The following is a 17605-nucleotide window of genomic DNA, read 5'->3' as shown; positions in this document are numbered from 1 at the left end:
TAGGAGAGCTCAACAACCACACCCCATTGCAGGATTTATTAAAACATGGATCCAATTCCCTTGTGTGGTGGAGCTCCAGCAGTTCTCCTCCAGGCTGCTTGGCCCACATAGGAAGCTTTGAAGCAAGCCTTGGTGCTGCGTCGTGCCATCCTCATCATGGATCAGGGGTGAGCAGTTTGCTGTCTTTCCAGAGCCTGATGGATGAGGCACCATCTCTGCATTTCCCTGAGGAAAGATTCTTTATGGAGGCTTGGAGTTTTTCCCTAAAATAGTACTGTCATTTCATGTAAAAGGTGAATATGTCCTAGTTAATGTCCTAGATATTTTTCCAAGAGGAAACCGTGCTTTGCTCCCTGGATATCAGAATAAGGTATGAAACACTTGAGAAAATGAAGCGGAAAAATGTCAGATGCAGTTTGGTGTTTTGTCTGGAAAAGAGCTTTTTGGAGTTGTGGTTTCCAGCTTGGCAAGGATGGCTGTGGATGTGATTTGCTGCCTCTTAGGAATTAATCTGAGATGAAGGTGTACATACCTCATTCAGTGACAACCTTGGGAAAGCCTTGTGTTCCTGGTGAGTGGCTGTTTATTCGCTGCAGCCCTCTGGTGTTTTGTTTGTCAGATTGTGGTTCCTCCCAGTTGGAATGGTGGCCATCTCCTCATGGAGAAAACCAGCTTGGAGAGTTTATGCTGTTGTTGGAGTGCAGCGACCGAGCCAGTCTCTGCTTCTGTCTGAACAAAGCAAAATGGAATGGCAATGGGATGTGTCACTGTCAGGCCTCCAGTGTAAACATGGAGCTGAAAAGCCACTTCAAATAGTTCCTGAATTTATGGAATACTGAAAATATGATGGAGGTCCTATGCTGAAGTATTTTTCAAGGAAGAAAGCAAACTTAGGAGCTGCCTTTTGGTAGAAGGGGTTTGACAGCACAATCACGGTGTCTGGAAAACTCTGCCAGAATCCTGCCAAGGGAAAGCTGTTGCTCGGGTGGGTGGCTCCTGGGATGTGTAAGGAGCCCCTGACAAGTGGTCTCATTTAGGCTTTTCTCTTGGAAGGAGAAAGGAAGTCTTGACTCTGCTGTTAAATTGAGCAGTGAAATAGTTTTGCAGGAGCCATGAGGCAAGCCAGGTCAGTGTGCATGGCTGCTTCTTAAGAAAGGGAGGAAGCAAAAGAATCTCACTGTTGTTCTTGTGGAGGAGACAAGCTTCTAAAATAGTGGCAAGCTCCCTCATGACTTTCTGGGCTTTATTTTAGAGTTCCCCCCAGCCCCAAGCAAGCTGATCACAGACACCTGAACTGGAGTCTGATGCAAAGTTGTCCAGCTTGTTGTTTACACCATTGACAGAGAGGTCTGATATGAGGTTCATGGCACATATTCAGTGAAACATGCTCAGCATTCCTACTGGTGTCTGTTCAGTATAGGAGATGTTTATCCAAATACTTAAGGAAATATTCAGAAAAACTGTTCAGCAAGTTTCATTGTATTTTTGGACTCATTTTACTCACTCGTTGATTTTTGTGTCTTCTGAGGGAATTTGAGTCTGTGACAAAACTGGAGAAAAGCAGTCTGGTCAGTCTTCTGATCTTGCTTTTTTTTTTTTTTTTTTTTCATTTCCAGGATGGTCACGTGGAAGTGGCAAGACTACTTCTGGACAGCGGAGCTCAGGTGAACATGCCTGCAGACTCCTTCGAGTCTCCGCTGACTCTGGCAGCCTGTGGCGGGCACGTGGAGCTGGCGGCTTTGTTGATTGAACGTGGGGCTAACTTGGAAGAGGTCAATGATGAAGGATACACGCCACTGATGGAGGCAGCTCGAGAAGGCCACGAGGAGATGGTGGCACTGTTACTTGGGCAAGGTAACTGCTGCGGGGCCTTCTGCAGGCTGCAGCTCGGCAGGCAGCTGCTTGTGTTGGGGAAGAAGCCCTGAGCTGCTGTGGTTTTTGTTTTCTTTGGTAATAAGATGTCTTGTGCATATGGAAGTGGTTTGTGTGCTGATCTTGCCTTCTGTAACTGGTGTTTTGTGTTGTTTGAAGGAGCAAACATCAATGCTCAGACAGAGGAGACTCAAGAAACCGCATTAACTCTGGCTTGCTGCGGAGGGTTTTTGGAGGTGGCCGATTTTCTCATTAAAGCAGGAGCTGACATAGAACTCGGCTGTTCCACACCTTTGATGGAGGCTGCTCAAGAGGGGCATTTGGAGCTGGTTAAATATTTATTAGCTGCGGGTATGGACTCATTCTGTTAACACTTTTGTAAAGGCTTAATCTAAGAGAAAAATTCTTTTTCTGATATTCATTACATTTTCTTTAGCAGCTTCTTGATGTTGACTGTGAAGGTCTTGGAAGCCCAGAGTAATTTACTGGTTGGACTCTAATTTAGCTTTTGAAGATTGAGTTGATGTGAACTTGTTTGGAGCTAACTTGCAGTTTATGTTTTTATTTCTCTAGAGTATCTGATCAAGTTATCAGTTTAATAAATGCTGGATTGGAAGGGGGAGGAAGGGGGAGGTTTCATTTGCTGTTTGATCCTGTAAGCATTGTGGAGGCTTGCATGTTTTCTGTAATGCCCATCATAAAGCTTACAAGGTTTTGTGCTTTCTGTTTCAGGGGCTAATGTGCACGCAACAACAGCAACAGGTGACACGGCTCTGACGTACGCCTGTGAAAACGGCCACACCGATGTAGCAGATGTTTTACTTCAGGCGGGTGCAGATCTGGTAAGTCATTTACCTTCTTTGAAAAATCTAAGTAGACTATTAAATTATCAACACCTGACATTCTTTCTGATTGTTTCAGTGTTCATTGTTGAGAATTTACACATTCTTTAATGTATTTTGGGCTGTTAGATTACCCTAAAGTGCTGAGGTCAGTTACAGTCCTCTGGTGATTGATATCTAAAGCATTTCCAAGCCATTCAAAGTTGCCTGGACAGGAAAATAGGGGATTTCATTCTTTTGACATGGTATTCAGCTTCAAATTGTTGAGCTGATTTTGGGTTAGTCCTTATGCCTGCAAATCTGTTCTATTCCTTATGCATCAGATAGTAGACAGTCTGTTTGGTGTGCTGTAATGGAATTAAGATGATGGAGGTAAACTGATTTTTACTCTTCAGTAGGCTTGTACACCAGTGTGTTATCAAAAAGTGATGTTAAGCATGTCAGAAGATGTCCTGTTTAACTAAAATCCCCCTCGTGTGCCTTGAGTGCTTTTTGTCCAGGAGTCAGACCTCTGCAGAGACAGGTGGTGAATGGTTCATCTGCCTTCAAGGTACCCTTGGTTCCAACATTAGCTAAATATTTATGTCTAAGTTTGTGAAACACTAGAGAAGGATGTTCCATGTTCCATTCAGAAACCCAGGAGGCTGGCTTGCCTTCTTTCGCATGCTACTTTGGATTTTGAAGCCTTTCTTTATCTGCTCTAGGAGCATGAATCAGAAGGTGGAAGAACCCCTCTCATGAAAGCTGCCAGGGCAGGTCATGTTTGCACTGTTCAGTTCTTGATTAGCAAAGGTAAGAGTGTGGAATGGTTTGGATTTTCCTGACTTCAGAAATACTTCAAGTTAAGAACATGTCAGAGCTAGTGTAACTTCCTTGGATTTGTTTTAAATATCCTAGCTCAAGTAGACAATTGATTCTCCAACTAGGCATGTAATGATTACATGTAGTTTCTGCTGAGATTAGTGGAACTGCGTGTAGTTGTAAAAATAGTGTATTTCAGTGCTTAATTCCTAGTAAAAGCAGCAGTAGTAGGGATCCCTGGTCTCCATGCCCCATGGTGCAGCTTTGGAGCACTGTCTTTGGCCGTTGAGCTACAAGTGCCTATTGGTTTCCAGATTTTGACTATAGCTTGCTTGATGTTTCAATAGAAAATGGGAATTTCCATTTTCCCTCTCTTGGGCTGGTTCTCATGAATTTTTCTTGTCCCTACCTTGCATGGAGTAGGACATCTGGCAGAATGGAATTTTCCCTGTGTAGATTGCAGAGTAGTTAATTCTGTTACATTTGATAGAGGTGCACCTATTGAGATCAGTTTCAGCTGATGTTTGCCCTTGTGTTTCTGCAGGAGCAAATGTGAACAGGACTACAGCGAACAACGATCACACAGTGCTGTCGCTGGCCTGTGCCGGAGGTCACTTGGCAGTGGTGGAGTTACTGCTCGCTCATGGTGCTGATCCCACACACAGACTCAAGGTTTGTCCCTCAGCTGCCTCATTTTCCCCTAAAACTAGGGATACCCAGCTGGATTTTCTCCTTTTGTGTTCTCTACAACTCACCCAGCCTATGGTGATTTAAATGGAAGTTTGCACAAGCAGATGTTCTGCTCATGGATGTGTTGGAGTTAGTGCAGGTCTCTTGATCATCATGAGTATAAAGGCTGCCCTCCAGTTGTAAAGTGTGGATTGTGGAAGAGGAAAGAATTTTGAAGTACTTTTTTTTTTTTTTTAATACTTCATCAAGTCTTTAAGTTTAGATGTGAACTAATGGAGATGGAGTATTTACTGGAGCAGAGGGCAGTCACATGGGTAGTGTGTTGTGTCTCCCAAAATGCTGCCGAGTTGTTTTCATGATGCTCTTTTCTAACTCTGTGATCTTTCCCTCTTCAGGACGGATCAACCATGCTAATCGAGGCAGCCAAAGGCGGTCACACCAGCGTGGTTTGTTACCTTCTAGATTACCCAAACAACTTGCTTTCTGCTCCTCCGCCCGACGCCACTCAGCTGACCCCGCCATCCCATGACCTAAACAGGGTAAGATTTCAGGGCTGATGATCTTTTTGCACTTGCTTACTTGAGAGTTTAAAGGTGAGAGAAGAGTCAGTCATGTCATACCATGAAGTGTAGATGAGCACACTGAAAATTACTTAGAGCTGTAATGGAAATGGGGAAGACTTTTGGACATTATGATGTAGTGCTCTCATCATTCTTATTGTTCTCTAAGTATTACTGGAAAAAAACACCGAGGCTGGAAAAACCCAGCAAGTTCAAAGATGTGCTGAAATGAAACTCTACAGAATTGAATTTATAGCCCATTGTGGCTTGTATTTGCTGTGCTACAGTACAGCACTGTACCATGCTGAGTATAGTTCAGCAAGTAATTTCTTAGGTTAAAAACATGAAGTACGTGGAGATCACATGATCTGCAGGTGTTAATTACTGAACTCGGCATATTAAAAACCATATTGAATGTTCTTAGTCACCATTAAAATCTATTTTTCTAACAGATTTTGTTTACCTTCTATTGAATTATAACTAGCACAGAGTATGAGAAAAGTAATCTGTTAGTATCGACGTTTTAGGCTCCTCGAGTACCAGTGCAGGCGCTGCCCATGGTCGTCCCACCCCAGGAGCCTGACAAACCCCCTGCTAATGTCGCCACAACCCTTCCCATCAGAAATAAAGGTCAGTCGTAGTTCTGGAGCTTATTTTCTAAATATCCTTCCTAGGTAGAAGATAGAAGCTTGCACTTGTAGCAGAGTAGTTCCTATGAAGAGTGTTTGTGGATTCAGTCAAGGAAACTGCAATTTTTTTTTTTTTTAAATTTTTTTTTTTTAAGGATTTGCTTATCCACCAAGTATCAGTCATCTAACCCTGTAATCATAAAACATCAAGAAATCTGCCAAAGTAAATATGTTAAAATGTCTAGTCTGACACACTGAACTAATGCAAAATGTTACCCAGAAGTCTATAGAAATTGGATAATGGAAGTTGCAAAACCCATGTTAATCTCCATATCATAGTTGATTTGATAACTTGTGTTTCCTTAGGTAGTAGTCTGGGAGTGGGTTTGACTAATTGGATTGAAGGCGGAATTTCTTGTGCAGTAAAATCTTTAGTCCGATGTGGCTCAGGTCCTCCTAGGACTAAATTTGCATCTATTTTGCTCTCACCATTTTGACACTTAATGCTTTCTGTACTTAAGAATTCTCATCAAAAACCAATTTTTATCAAGCATCAGCAGTAGCAAATACAGGCGTGCATGTCCTAAAATTAATCCTGTGTGTACACTTGTATTGTTCTGGAGATACAGCGAGGATGGCTGGAAGAAACTGGGCACCTCCACTGCCTCAGATCCTGAGTTTTGATTTGCCTTTCGCCCTTCAAAATTAACCGATTGTTGCTTCTCCACCTGGTATGGCAGAGCATGTCAGCTGTGTTACTGGGGACTTCTGCATAAAAGACCAGTTGGATTAGTCCATTGCTTGTTCTTGCAGGAAGGCTGAAATATTTGCCTTGCCTGGACAGACAGCTGAGCTTTGACACAGGCAAAATCATGTCTGCTATGGATAAAACGTAGTGGCTAAAGACACCCTGTTAGGTCCTGCTAAATCTAAATGACTGTCCTGGGTTCTGGCACTCTTTGTCACCTGTGCAAAGCTGGATACCTGGAGCGAAAGGATGCCTAGTTCTAGAAAGCATAGCACTTCTTAAAGTGTACCAAGTCGGTTGCAAAACCGGCGGCCTAGTCCCAGTCCTAGAGATGTTTTTGTGTCCCTTGGGCTGCGCTTTCAGGGCTGTAAGCATATGTTTATGTCCCAACACCATACCAGACGCAAAACACCAAGTAAAGAGACAGCATATCCTTGCTTTTTGTTCCCAGTTTTCTTGTAGCAGCACTCGGTAACAGCGGCTCGAGACAATCGCTTCCTTTGGCCAAAGCGTAACGATTGCTGGAGTAGACCTGTCACCGTAGCACAGGGCTTTGTGGGATGCATGTGCAGTAGCGTGGCCTGTTAAATTGCAATCCGACTGCTGGGTACAAATTGGCAGGTGTTCTTGGAGGGCCTTCGGGACACGCTGACCTCCTGTGGGTGCTGTGCCCTGGTGCGTAGCCGGCCACGCAGCGGCCCAGCAGTAGCTCTGTAATGAGGATGCCGTTCGTATGCACTTCCATTGGTTCTGAGGGGGTTTCTTTTTCACACAGCTGCTTCTAAACAAAAGTCCAGCAGTCATTTGCCAACAAACAACCAGGATGTACAGGGTTACATCACCAATCAGTCTCCAGAGAGCATTGTAGAAGAGGCTCAGGGCAAGTTGACAGAGCTGGAGCAGAGGATAAAAGAAGCCATAGAGAAGAACGCTCAGCTGCAGTCCCTGGAATTGGCACACGCTGACCAGCTCACCAAAGAGAAGATTGAGGAGCTGAACAAAACGAGAGAGGAACAAATTCAGAAGAAACAAAAGATTTTGGAGGAACTGCAGAAAGTGGAGCGAGAGTTACAGCTGAAAACTCAGCAGCAGCTAAAAAAGCAATATCTAGAGGTAAAAGCGCAAAGAATTCAGCTCCAGCAGCAGCAGCAGCAACAGTCTTGCCAGCATCTGGGACTACTGACTCCCGTTGGGGTAGGAGAACAACTCTCAGAGGGAGACTATGCACGATTGCAGCAAGTGGACCCCATCTTGCTCAAAGATGACCCTCAGCAAGCTGCTGCGCAGACGGGTTTTGCACCAGTTCAGCCTCTGGCCATGCCACAAGCTTTGCCTCTGGCAGCAGGTTCCTTACCTCCAGGGTCCATCGCAAATCTTACAGAACTGCAAGGTGTTATAGTTGGACAGCCAGTGCTGGGCCAAGCACAACTAGCAGGGCTGGGGCAAGGAATACTGACAGAAACACAGCAAGGGTTAATGGTAGCCAGCCCTGCTCAGACGCTCAATGACACGCTGGATGACATCATGGCAGGTGGGTTTACATTGTTATGAGCAGGTATAATATTTGCTTGACCAGTTGAGGGTATGTCCACTTCTTTTTATGTGTGTGTGTGTGTTTGTGTATTCCCACGAGCTCTATGGCAAGCACCACTCGTCCTCTGATCCCTGTCTTGAGGAGTTGGGAAAACGAGCTTTTAACTTTTCAGTTTGCAGGGTGAGCTAACTGGTGCCTGTTGGTCAGGTTGGTATGGTGGAGTGGCATTTTTAACTCGTCATAGTTTGGGGAGGGGTGTATTAGAGTTCATGTGGTAGTTCTATTTTGGCCTGATCGTAGCTCAGGAATAGCACCATGACAATACTGGGTAGTACTTGGGACTAGCTGAGAGCTGACTTGCAGTAGGCTGAGCAGCTGCAGCACCACAACTAGCCTATAAAATGTGAGGGACCTGTGGGTTTATCTTCAGAATAAGTGCTGCTCGAGTTGGCCTTCTGTACTCTACTTATTGGAAGCTTTCATTTCTGGTTGGGAAAAAAAGGGTGATAATCCTATGACTTTCTGAAACATCTCCCCATAAAAATGGTTGCCAGCAGAAAACATGCTTAGCCTTACCAAATTCTTGTCATCGCTTCAGAGAATTCTTTGCCCAGTGACATGAATGCTCTAAGGCCTTAAGCAGCAAAATAGGAGAATGAAGCAGGTTTTAAATGCGAGTTGTCACTGTTGTTTTAGTTTACACCTCACTCCGTTGTGCTTCATCTGGACCCTTTCCGTGCTAAAGCAGTCATTGAAATTCCCCTTAGCTGAATAGAGATGAACTGGTAGGACACAGTCTTAAAAAAAAATGTCACTTGATGAAAAAGTACCAAGATGCTCTTGGTTAAGCCGATGCACTGTCATTTTTGCAAGTGCTGTCCATCTGAACAAGTGTGCTTTGCAAAGCTGTTAGGATGAGGGATGTGTGCCAGGGGAAGGCAGGTCTCCAAGAAGGTGTTAGCCTGGAGCTGGTCCTGCATATACTGCAAGAGTTGGAGCACAGCAGTAGTACAGAGTCAGTGGAAGGCATGGTAACAGATTAAATCTACCAGGTGGTGATTTTGTAAAGCACTTGAAACACCACTTTTGAGGTGAGACAGCTGATGAGTGACCTTGTGTCCAGGCAAAGCTTCATTAAAGGTGACAGAAACTTTTTTGCTGGAAATCTCGTGTTAGAATTGAAGCATAGATGTAAAGATTGGAAATGGATAAAGACACAAATGTATGCATGAAAAAGTAGATAAAATGACATGTATCCTGCACTAACAGTAACAGTTCCTCTTGTGGAACTGCTGGGATACAGGACATGAATTTAAAAGCTGGGATGATTGCAGTTCTTGGTAACTTATAAAGAATCTGTGCAATGCACTTGAATTGTGTTTAAATACAAGTGGAACCTGGAGTTAGGACATTTGGGACATGTGTTTAGCTGCATGTCACATCTTGAGAAGGTGCCATTTCAGGTCACCTGCTGCATAGCCGAGTGCCCGTGCATGCCTTTTTGGGCAGTCAGGTATTTCCAGTGTGAATTTAAGTGAATATTTTGGTTCAGCTCAGCCCCACTTGTAAGTACGTGCGTGCACACATGCAGTTGAGAACGAAGTCTGAATTCATTTTCTGTCAAGTGCCTGATTATAGGGTGTTTTTTTAAGCAAGAACAGACACTGGCTTGAGTATAGAACCTGTAGTGAGTCCACAAATCACAGTTTAATGTGGAGCTGAAATAGGTTCAGCGTAACACGGAACATTTAAGTGGCCACTAAGTATTTGGTTGGTAATGCCGTGTACTGCTCTAAGAGAAGCTTCTAGAGTATTCTTATGGATTTAAATTCTTCTTTCTGAGGTGCCTTGAGTTTAGTTCCATTGCAGAGCTGTGTTTACAGCATCAGTTACAGAAACAAAGCTTCACCTTGAATGTGCAGACTTGATTTAATGTGCATCTCTGTGCTTAATTAGTTGAAAACAATGGATAAGTAGTAGATAATGCTTTTTTTTTTTTTTTTTCTTTGGGCTCCTTTATGATCCTGCTGGAATTGAGGACAAGTGAAAGGTTTGCTCTTGAGCTTCAGATGTTGGGCAAGTTTTTTTGCTTGCTGTGAGGCTTGTAAAAAGAAGTATTTTTTAGGGTTAGTTATTTAAGTCTTGTATGGAAACATTGCATCTTTTAAGTGGTGTGGTAAAGATCTGAAGAGAAAAACCACCTTGTTTTTAATAGCAAGCTTTTTACAAAGTAGGAACTATTCCAAGGATTATGTCCAGTCACAGAGCTTTGCAAAGAACTTCAGGAATCTTGAAGCACTTGATAAAATGCATTCCTGGAAGCTACCTTGTGGGTTGAGTCAGTTGGAAATGCAGCTGTTTAAATTAATACATCAGAAAGCAAGCTGTAAGCTTTTCACAGAGACTCAGTACTGAAAAAAATAACAGTAGAGTGCCAGCATCCCAGGAAAATCAGGTTGTGTCCCACCTGGGACCTGAGCAGGAGCTGGTTTCACGTGGGGCTGACCTGCCTTAGGCTGCTTTGCACACTCTTAACTAATAACCAGCAAGACTGCAGGTGTGCAGTGGTTCTCAGGCTTCATCCATGGAGCCTTTCTTGCACAGCAGCAGCCCAGTGTTTGTGTTGGAATTCAGAACATAGCTTGCACAGTTACAGTCCGAGGCATGTTCTGCATCTCAAGTGCTCTAGAGTGATTTTAATCCTGTGTGGCATGAATACAGTTTGTAATAACTGAGGATACTACAGAGAAATTGGGAGCAGAGAAGGAATTGATGTGGAACAAGCTTGTAGAGCTGGCTTGAAACCAGTTGGAAAAAGCTGAGATGTCTCATACATTTCTTGTAAAGTATTTTTTTATTCAGTCCCTCATCTTGCCTCATTGTGTAATGTGGAACAGTTTTTATCTGTGTACTGTTGACATTACAGGAGACAAGGAATCAGTGCATAAGGCCAGTCCTGTGCCCACAGCAAGACAGCACTTGTGGGACATGTGATGGCCACATGAAGAGAAGTGGGATTACAAGGGCATGTCACTCTGGTGAGGCCAGTGGGCATGGGGGAGGAGGTAGCTGCTCTGAGGGTGTCCTCTCTTCATTCAAGCTAAGAGAGAGTTGAGGTATGGCCAGAAGACTATCAAGATGAAGAGCACTGCTGTTGCAAATATCAGTAAGCACAAAGCTGATTGTCTGATACCCCAGCAAATGTGCAAGACTGGAACTGGAGTAGTCAAACGGTGCTTGGCGATGTCATCCGACCAAGAAGCTTGAGGTGTAGGTGGTCCTGGACCAAGTCATGTCTATACTAAATATTCCAATAGTGACCTAACTTGGAAGACTTGGTTATCCCAGGCATGAAATAATGATGTTTCCATGGTGAAGTACAGACTTGAGTGCCACTAGGCCATTAGAGTAGGGCAGGGAGCAGAGTGCAGAGATAAATATTTGACTGTCAGTGTGTTCAGCGTGTAGAATCAAGCTAGTTGGTTACTCCTCTCAGTGCTCAGGACTGCTGTGAAATCCTTTTGGGTTATTGAAAACTTTGAATATTTTAGCTTGGGCGCCATAGAAATTCTGTTCATCACCCTTGGCATGTTCATTAGAAATTTGAACTCCACGCAGGTGATGTTGAAATGAATATAATCAAAGTGATTACCCCTAAAAATGAATATTGTGTCCCAGTGAATTGTGCTGTAGGTATATGAACTAAATCTGTGTGTTATTGCTGAAGCATACCTCTTTTCTTTTCTGGGTTTATTTGTTTTGTATTTGGGGTGAGGGGTGATTGGGGGTTTTTTTGGTTTTGTTTTTTGTTTTTTGTTTTTTCTCCCTTCACTACAAATGTAAAAAGTACACATTACCTGAACTGAGACCTTCTTAACTAACTTGATTTTTTTTTAGCTTGAGAATTTACTAATTTCTCCTGTAATATGCTTCCCAATCCCCTTTTTGGGACTTGAGCAGGTATTCTTAGAAACTTCTTAAAACACGTGCAATTTTTGACCTTATGTCAAAATATTTTGGCATATCTTCAGTATGGTAATTTTAATCCATACCTAGTGTGATTTGTGAGATAAGTTTTCAAAAGGTATTCGAAGATCTAGATCAAGGGAGTTTGACTTCTGAATTCTGACTTAGTCTTAGAAGCTGAGGATTCTTTGCTTCTCCTGGTGCCATGTATTAGCTTCTTTGCTGGGATTTTGTGTAGGAAATCCAGAAATTAAATTAGTTATGGATGTAAAATATAGCTGCCTTGTAGAGGTGGGAGCACACAGCTGGGCCTGTTAGGATACAGGTTTTGTGGCATCAGTTGGGAAACTCTTTCATTTTAAAGTGCTTTTGTCTACTGGGCAGAGGTGTGTGGTGCTTCACCTTCTCCTTTGCTGTTACGCCTCAGAAACAGCTAGAGAAACACTGGAGAAGTGACAGGGAAAAAACCATTGAGTTCTTCTGAGGAAAAGTAGGGAAATGGGTGTTTTCCCCAACAGCTGCTTTAGACTCAAGTTTGCTGTATACTCCTAAACATCCCATGTATAGAATGAACTTCAGGGAGCGTGGCAGTCGGTGCTGTGTCGTGTCCATACACTGTTATCACTGTAAGTGGTGTTACCTTTGCTTACCTAACACCTTGACCAAACTCTCTGCAACCTATTGTTACAAAGCTTCCACTTCTCTGGTTTCAGCAAATTCTGCCGTGTGAGCATCCTGCCCTGTTGCTTTTTTTTGTTACGTTTATGGGGGGTGGGGGTGAAGGCTGGACAGACTTCTACATGAAAACATTTAAACTGTTTTAAGAAAAATTGTATAGATACCCCTTGGTTGGACTTGTTCTGCAGCCCTGCTTCCAAAGGTATGGAGCTCCAGATCCAAATAATGTCTGATTTGTTGTAGGAAAGATCTTTGGGTAAAAAAAAAAAAAAAAAATCTTACGGTGGGCTTTTAAAGAACATGTCAATCTGATACTTAATTCTTTCTTTGATTGAATACAATAAACCTTTTTCATAGTTCAAATTCTAACAGTTAAAAGGATCAAAGGTTGGGCTCAATGTGTGGAATACATATATTTGTGGAAAACAAGAGTTTTTAAGGAGTTCGATCTGTCGGTGGGAGTTCATCCCACTGTCCCTTTATTGTCACATTACACTTTGGGAAGTGTTTTGCTTTGACTAAGTGTGGTTCTTCTGTCCAACAGCAGTGAGTGGAAGAGCATCTGCAATGTCAAACACTCCTACCCACAGCATTGCAACCTCAGTGTCCCAACCTCAGACGCCGACTCCGAGTCCCATCATTTCTCCTTCAGCCATGCTGCCCATCTACCCTGCTATAGACATCGATGCCCAGGTGAGCCTGCCACTCTCACAGATGCACAAAGCTGTATTTTCCTGCATCCTGAATAATTCAGTGGTGGCAGACAGTTCTGCTGTATAATGGATTGGGGTCTGGGGACTGGATTTGCTGCTTTTAGAAAGCCAGAGCAACACCCCCGAGAGTCGCAACCCACTTTCCTCTGTGCTCTCACCGAACAAAAAAATGCTTTCTGAATGACTAAACACTTGTATTTCTTATTCCTTTGTTGTCACTGTGATTATGAGAAACAGCAGTTGCCTACTGACAGAAATTAAGTGTTTTCTGGCCTGGTATCCTAAGACAAAAATAAGCCTTAAAGCATTGCACACAGAGTTTTTGGTTGTGCTTCCAAGTTGCTGGCCAGAGATCACGGATGTATGAAAGTCTTGAAACTAATAATTGCTGTAGTTGTTTTTAGCAAGAGGAGATAATTCAAGCTCTCATTTCCACTAACTGAAAGGCTTTTCTATATTGAAAATAATTGTTAAAAGGGCAACTTTATGTTGACTTGGAGCTAGCTGGCCATCAGCAAAAACCATACACATACCAACTGGCATATATCTGTGCACAGCTCTGGGCTATACATAACATGACTAAGATTTAAGCAGCATGGAGCAGAGGAAAGGCATGAGATCATCTTGGAGAAAAGGAGAGAAACCTCTGGAAAATCAGCCCTTGCTACTTAGCTGCTTGTGGCACTTGTCTTGGATGCTGCCCTTAATGAAGCCTTTGGCATTCCTGAACCGGAGTGCTTAAGAATTAAAGACAGAATTCTTACCTTCATTATACCATCTAAAGGTCACAGTCAAGCAGTGGTAAAGAAGTTAATCTGGTTAGCAGAGCACAGATGAGAGCTCAGTTCTTGAAGAATCTCAGTTCTTCTTAAGGATTTCTTCTTAAATCTCCCAGCAGAGCTGCCTTGAGAGGTAGAATCCTGTCATGAACTTGCACACAGCTGTCAAGGGGGGCATCCATAAACATGCCCTTAGCTTATAGAAGCTTTTTCTTTTGGCATGGGTACAGTTACGTTTTGGCTAACGTGCACTATAACAGGGGCTGTACTTGATAAAGCAAGTATTTATCTTGTGTGTATGTCTGTTTGGTTTAGACTGAGAGTAACCATGACACAGCCTTGACGCTGGCTTGTGCTGGTGGCCATGAAGAGCTGGTACAAACCCTGCTGGAGAGAGGAGCTAACATTGAACACAGGGACAAGAAAGGTGGGTATCTCACCATGGCAGTACGAACCCTGTCTGCTTTGCAAGTGTGTCCCACTAAATAAATCCCCAGTAAGCCTAGACTTCATGTGAAACCTTTAGGCTTGCTCTTCTGGTGGTTAACTCATGTCATGTTTTCTGTTTCAGGGTTTACTCCACTTATTTTGGCTGCTACAGCCGGCCATGTGGGTGTTGTGGAAATCCTACTGGATAATGGAGCTGATATTGAAGCGCAGTCTGAGAGAACCAAGGACACTCCCTTGTCTTTGGCTTGTTCGGGAGGGAGGCAAGAGGTAAAGTAAACCTTAAATCTTCAGAAGCACTGTGTCAATGACATATTATGTCAGTACAGTACAAGAATCTTCCAGAAAAGATACAGTTACATGGGTTGTGTGTTTAAAAAAGATGCAAAGACCTTCACATTTTCCAATGTACGCATTACCACGTGTCTCATACAGACTGCTTTTTCTCTTTTGATAACTGGACTGGTGCTGTGCAGGTATCCTCATGAATGCAGTCATTAGTTCCCCATTATGGGACTTTTACCAGCATAATTAGATGTAGATATGAAATGAACACTATCATGAGTATTCTTGCTGAGAATCAGGAGTTAGACACAAATGGGTACCATATATGAACCTTATCATAGTTTTCAGGGGAAATAAAAAGGGAAAAATCGGATTGAGAATTGTGTAGGTCTGATCTAAACTTTTTTTAATGCTTAAAACCTGAAAGTGAAGCAAATTTAACATTGCACTGGAAGTGACACCATAGGTTTTCACCTTAGTGTGCACTGTGATTTTAAGTTGCTAGACAGTTCAGTTTCTTGTCAAGTCCTCCGCAGGACAGGCCAAAAAGCAGGAGTACTTTTTGCACCATATTGAAACTGAACCTCTGGGTCTGGCAGGCTTTAAAGACAGCTGAAATAATCATGAGGAGATCTGCTTTTTCTTACTGTGCTATTGAATTTGGTAGACTCAAGAGCAGCCATGATTGATTTTTTTTTTTTTTTTTAAAAGAAGTTTTTACAGTGGCTTTGGGATCACAGGTGTGGCCTCATCTGGTCATCAAGGCAAGGAGTATAGCAAAGCAACTGATAAAAGCAACTTTCTTACCTTTGACATCTTCCAACAGAACATTAAGGTCTAAAAAGCATTTATCTTGAATAGATTTGCAAGTCTGGGAGAAAAACAGATGTTATTTGTTGAATCACTGCAGGTGGTGGAGTTGCTGCTAGCTCGAGGCGCAAACAAGGAGCACAGGAATGTGTCTGATTACACACCTTTGAGCCTCGCCGCCTCAGGTGGCTACGTGAACATTATCAAGATTCTGCTGAATGCTGGGGCAGAAATCAATTCCAGGCAAGTTCCCTTTACAGCCCTTATCTCATGTGCTTGGTTGTGAGTTATGTGAGGAAAGTGTGTGTGCTTTCCCTGCATAGTTTTCTCTCTGTGTGTGCATTTATGCCATGCTTTTGTGTCTGTTGGGAGGTAGAAAATAGCTCAGGTGTGAGCTGCACGGGTACAAGGAAAGGGCCAAGCACAGGCTGTTAAGTTAAATGCACAGCTCATAAGAGATGCCCTTCAATTTGAAGCAATCAAAAAGTAAAAGTGGAGTCTCTAAGTAGAAACACTTGTCTTAAACCTTATTGCTTTGGAGAACCTTTTGTAGGTTCAGTAGAAGTTGGTATGCAGCTGATTTTTCAGTCTTGTGTAAGTACCCTGCCTCCAGTAGTTTATTATAGTCACATTTATGAAATGACCTTTAAAACAGTTTTGATTCTTTCTTTCTTCTCTTTCAGAACTGGTAGCAAATTGGGCATTTCTCCCTTGATGCTGGCAGCCATGAATGGGCACACTGCTGCTGTCAAGCTGTTACTGGACATGGGCTCTGATATAAATGCCCAGATCGAGACCAACAGGAATACAGCTCTGACTCTGGCCTGTTTTCAAGGAAGAACTGAGGTGGTCAGCCTGCTGCTTGATAGAAAAGCTAATGTGGAACACAGAGCCAAGGTAAAGAGCAAACAGCTGGAGGGGTCTCCAGAGAGAGGTGCTTGCAAGTCATCGTGTCTGTGTTGGTACCTGATCTTCTTGCCTTTGTGCAAGTCAACTTCTCTAGTTCAGTTCTCTAGTCCAGTTAACTGAACTGAACCAGATATCATATAGAAAAAATAAAAATGGCTGCATTTAAGGGCTAAGATTTTGGTGGTTGCACAGCTCATCAAAAAATGTGTTTCTTCAAAAAAGTGTTGATTCATCTTGCGGCGCTTACAAGTGTAAGGACAGCAATCCATTATGTTTGTGAGTCAGATAAATACTGTGTCTCAGGTAACTCACCCCCCACTGATGGCTTCTTTCTCCTGCTTGTTGTCCCAGACTGGTCTCACACCATTAATGGAAGCAGCTTCTGGGGGATATGCAGAAGTGGGCAGGGTCCTGCTGGACAAAGGTGCAGATGTCAACGCTCCCCCAGTACCTTCATCCAGAGACACAGCTTTAACCATTGCAGCAGACAAAGGGCACTACAAGTTCTGTGAGCTCCTCATTAGCAGGTATGGTGTTGGCAAGTGAGCAGCTTAAAGGAAAATGTTGCTGTGTTTAGGCTACATTTTCCTAATATACAGTAATATTTCCAAATAGCCAGTAAAGGTCGGGAAATGGGAAAGATTCTGTTTGTCTGATTTTTACCAGATAATTTAATTTATCTCAAGTAATCAAATTAAGTTCTTCTTGGGGTCAGAGTGCTTCCTTTTGCCTAAATGCAGGAATGTGTTTTGGTTTTGTAGGGGAGCTCACATCGATGTGCGGAACAAGAAGGGGAATACTCCACTGTGGCTGGCAGCAAATGGGGGGCATCTTGATGTTGTCCAACTGCTGGTCCAGGCTGGAGCTGATGTGGATGCAGCTGATAACAGGAAAATAACTCCTCTCATGGCAGCCTTTCGAAAGGTAGATTGCGAAGTTCAGCTTGGCTCTTAGCTAGGATTGTCTTGCTCATCCCTACGTAGCTGTTAGAAGTAGAACATACTGACAGAAGCTACATATTCAATAATATCTTGAATATTGGCCTTGAATCTTCAGAAACAGATACGTGTGTCACCTGTGTAATATCTGAGTTCAATTCTAATTGCAATTTGCTTTACAGGCAATGTAGTGAGTCTGGTTCTGGTGTGTATCAGGGGTGAAAATTGCAGTCTGTTTCTCTGTGATAGAACTGAGGGGAAATAGGATTGGTTCCTTAGGCAAGAGAGGGTGAGGACTTTGGTCAAAAAAGTGTGGTTTAGCCTGATTAGAGTCTACAAATTATTTCTGTTAGTAAGAGAGTGTAGTTGAGGTGTTGCAGTACTCTAAACATTGCAGATGACTG

At 43.0% G+C, this 17605-nt stretch overlaps 1 protein-coding gene across 10 annotated transcripts in view; it reads left to right on the top strand.

Annotated features, from left to right (window-relative positions):
- The window catches only part of ANKRD17 (ankyrin repeat domain 17), a 69657-nt gene that overhangs the window by 41028 nt on the left and 11024 nt on the right, over nucleotides 1–17605 (top strand). For 5 of the 10 annotated variants that reach the window (XM_053976732.1, XM_053976733.1, XM_053976729.1 and 2 more), the window contains exons 8-22: nucleotides 1617–1854; nucleotides 2032–2223; nucleotides 2605–2714; nucleotides 3419–3506; nucleotides 4060–4187; nucleotides 4601–4744; nucleotides 5293–5395; nucleotides 6918–7673; nucleotides 12865–13013; nucleotides 14128–14239; nucleotides 14384–14529; nucleotides 15455–15597; nucleotides 16038–16251; nucleotides 16615–16790; nucleotides 17025–17187. In XM_053976732.1, the coding sequence (XP_053832707.1) occupies nucleotides 1617–1854; nucleotides 2032–2223; nucleotides 2605–2714; nucleotides 3419–3506; nucleotides 4060–4187; nucleotides 4601–4744; nucleotides 5293–5395; nucleotides 6918–7673; nucleotides 12865–13013; nucleotides 14128–14239; nucleotides 14384–14529; nucleotides 15455–15597; nucleotides 16038–16251; nucleotides 16615–16790; nucleotides 17025–17187 (2862 nt within the window). The remainder of the gene's footprint in view (nucleotides 1–1616; nucleotides 1855–2031; nucleotides 2224–2604; nucleotides 2715–3418; nucleotides 3507–4059; nucleotides 4188–4600; nucleotides 4745–5292; nucleotides 5396–6917; nucleotides 7674–12864; nucleotides 13014–14127; nucleotides 14240–14383; nucleotides 14530–15454; nucleotides 15598–16037; nucleotides 16252–16614; nucleotides 16791–17024; nucleotides 17188–17605) is intronic. The other 5 variants (XM_053976731.1, XM_053976728.1, XM_053976737.1 and 2 more) reach the window with 3 other exon arrangements.

The sequence above is a fragment of the Vidua macroura genome, chromosome 4, assembly GCF_024509145.1.
Source record: "Vidua macroura isolate BioBank_ID:100142 chromosome 4, ASM2450914v1, whole genome shotgun sequence".
Lineage (NCBI taxonomy): Eukaryota > Metazoa > Chordata > Aves > Passeriformes > Viduidae > Vidua > Vidua macroura.
This window is presented reverse-complemented; position numbering and strand designations above follow the sequence as displayed.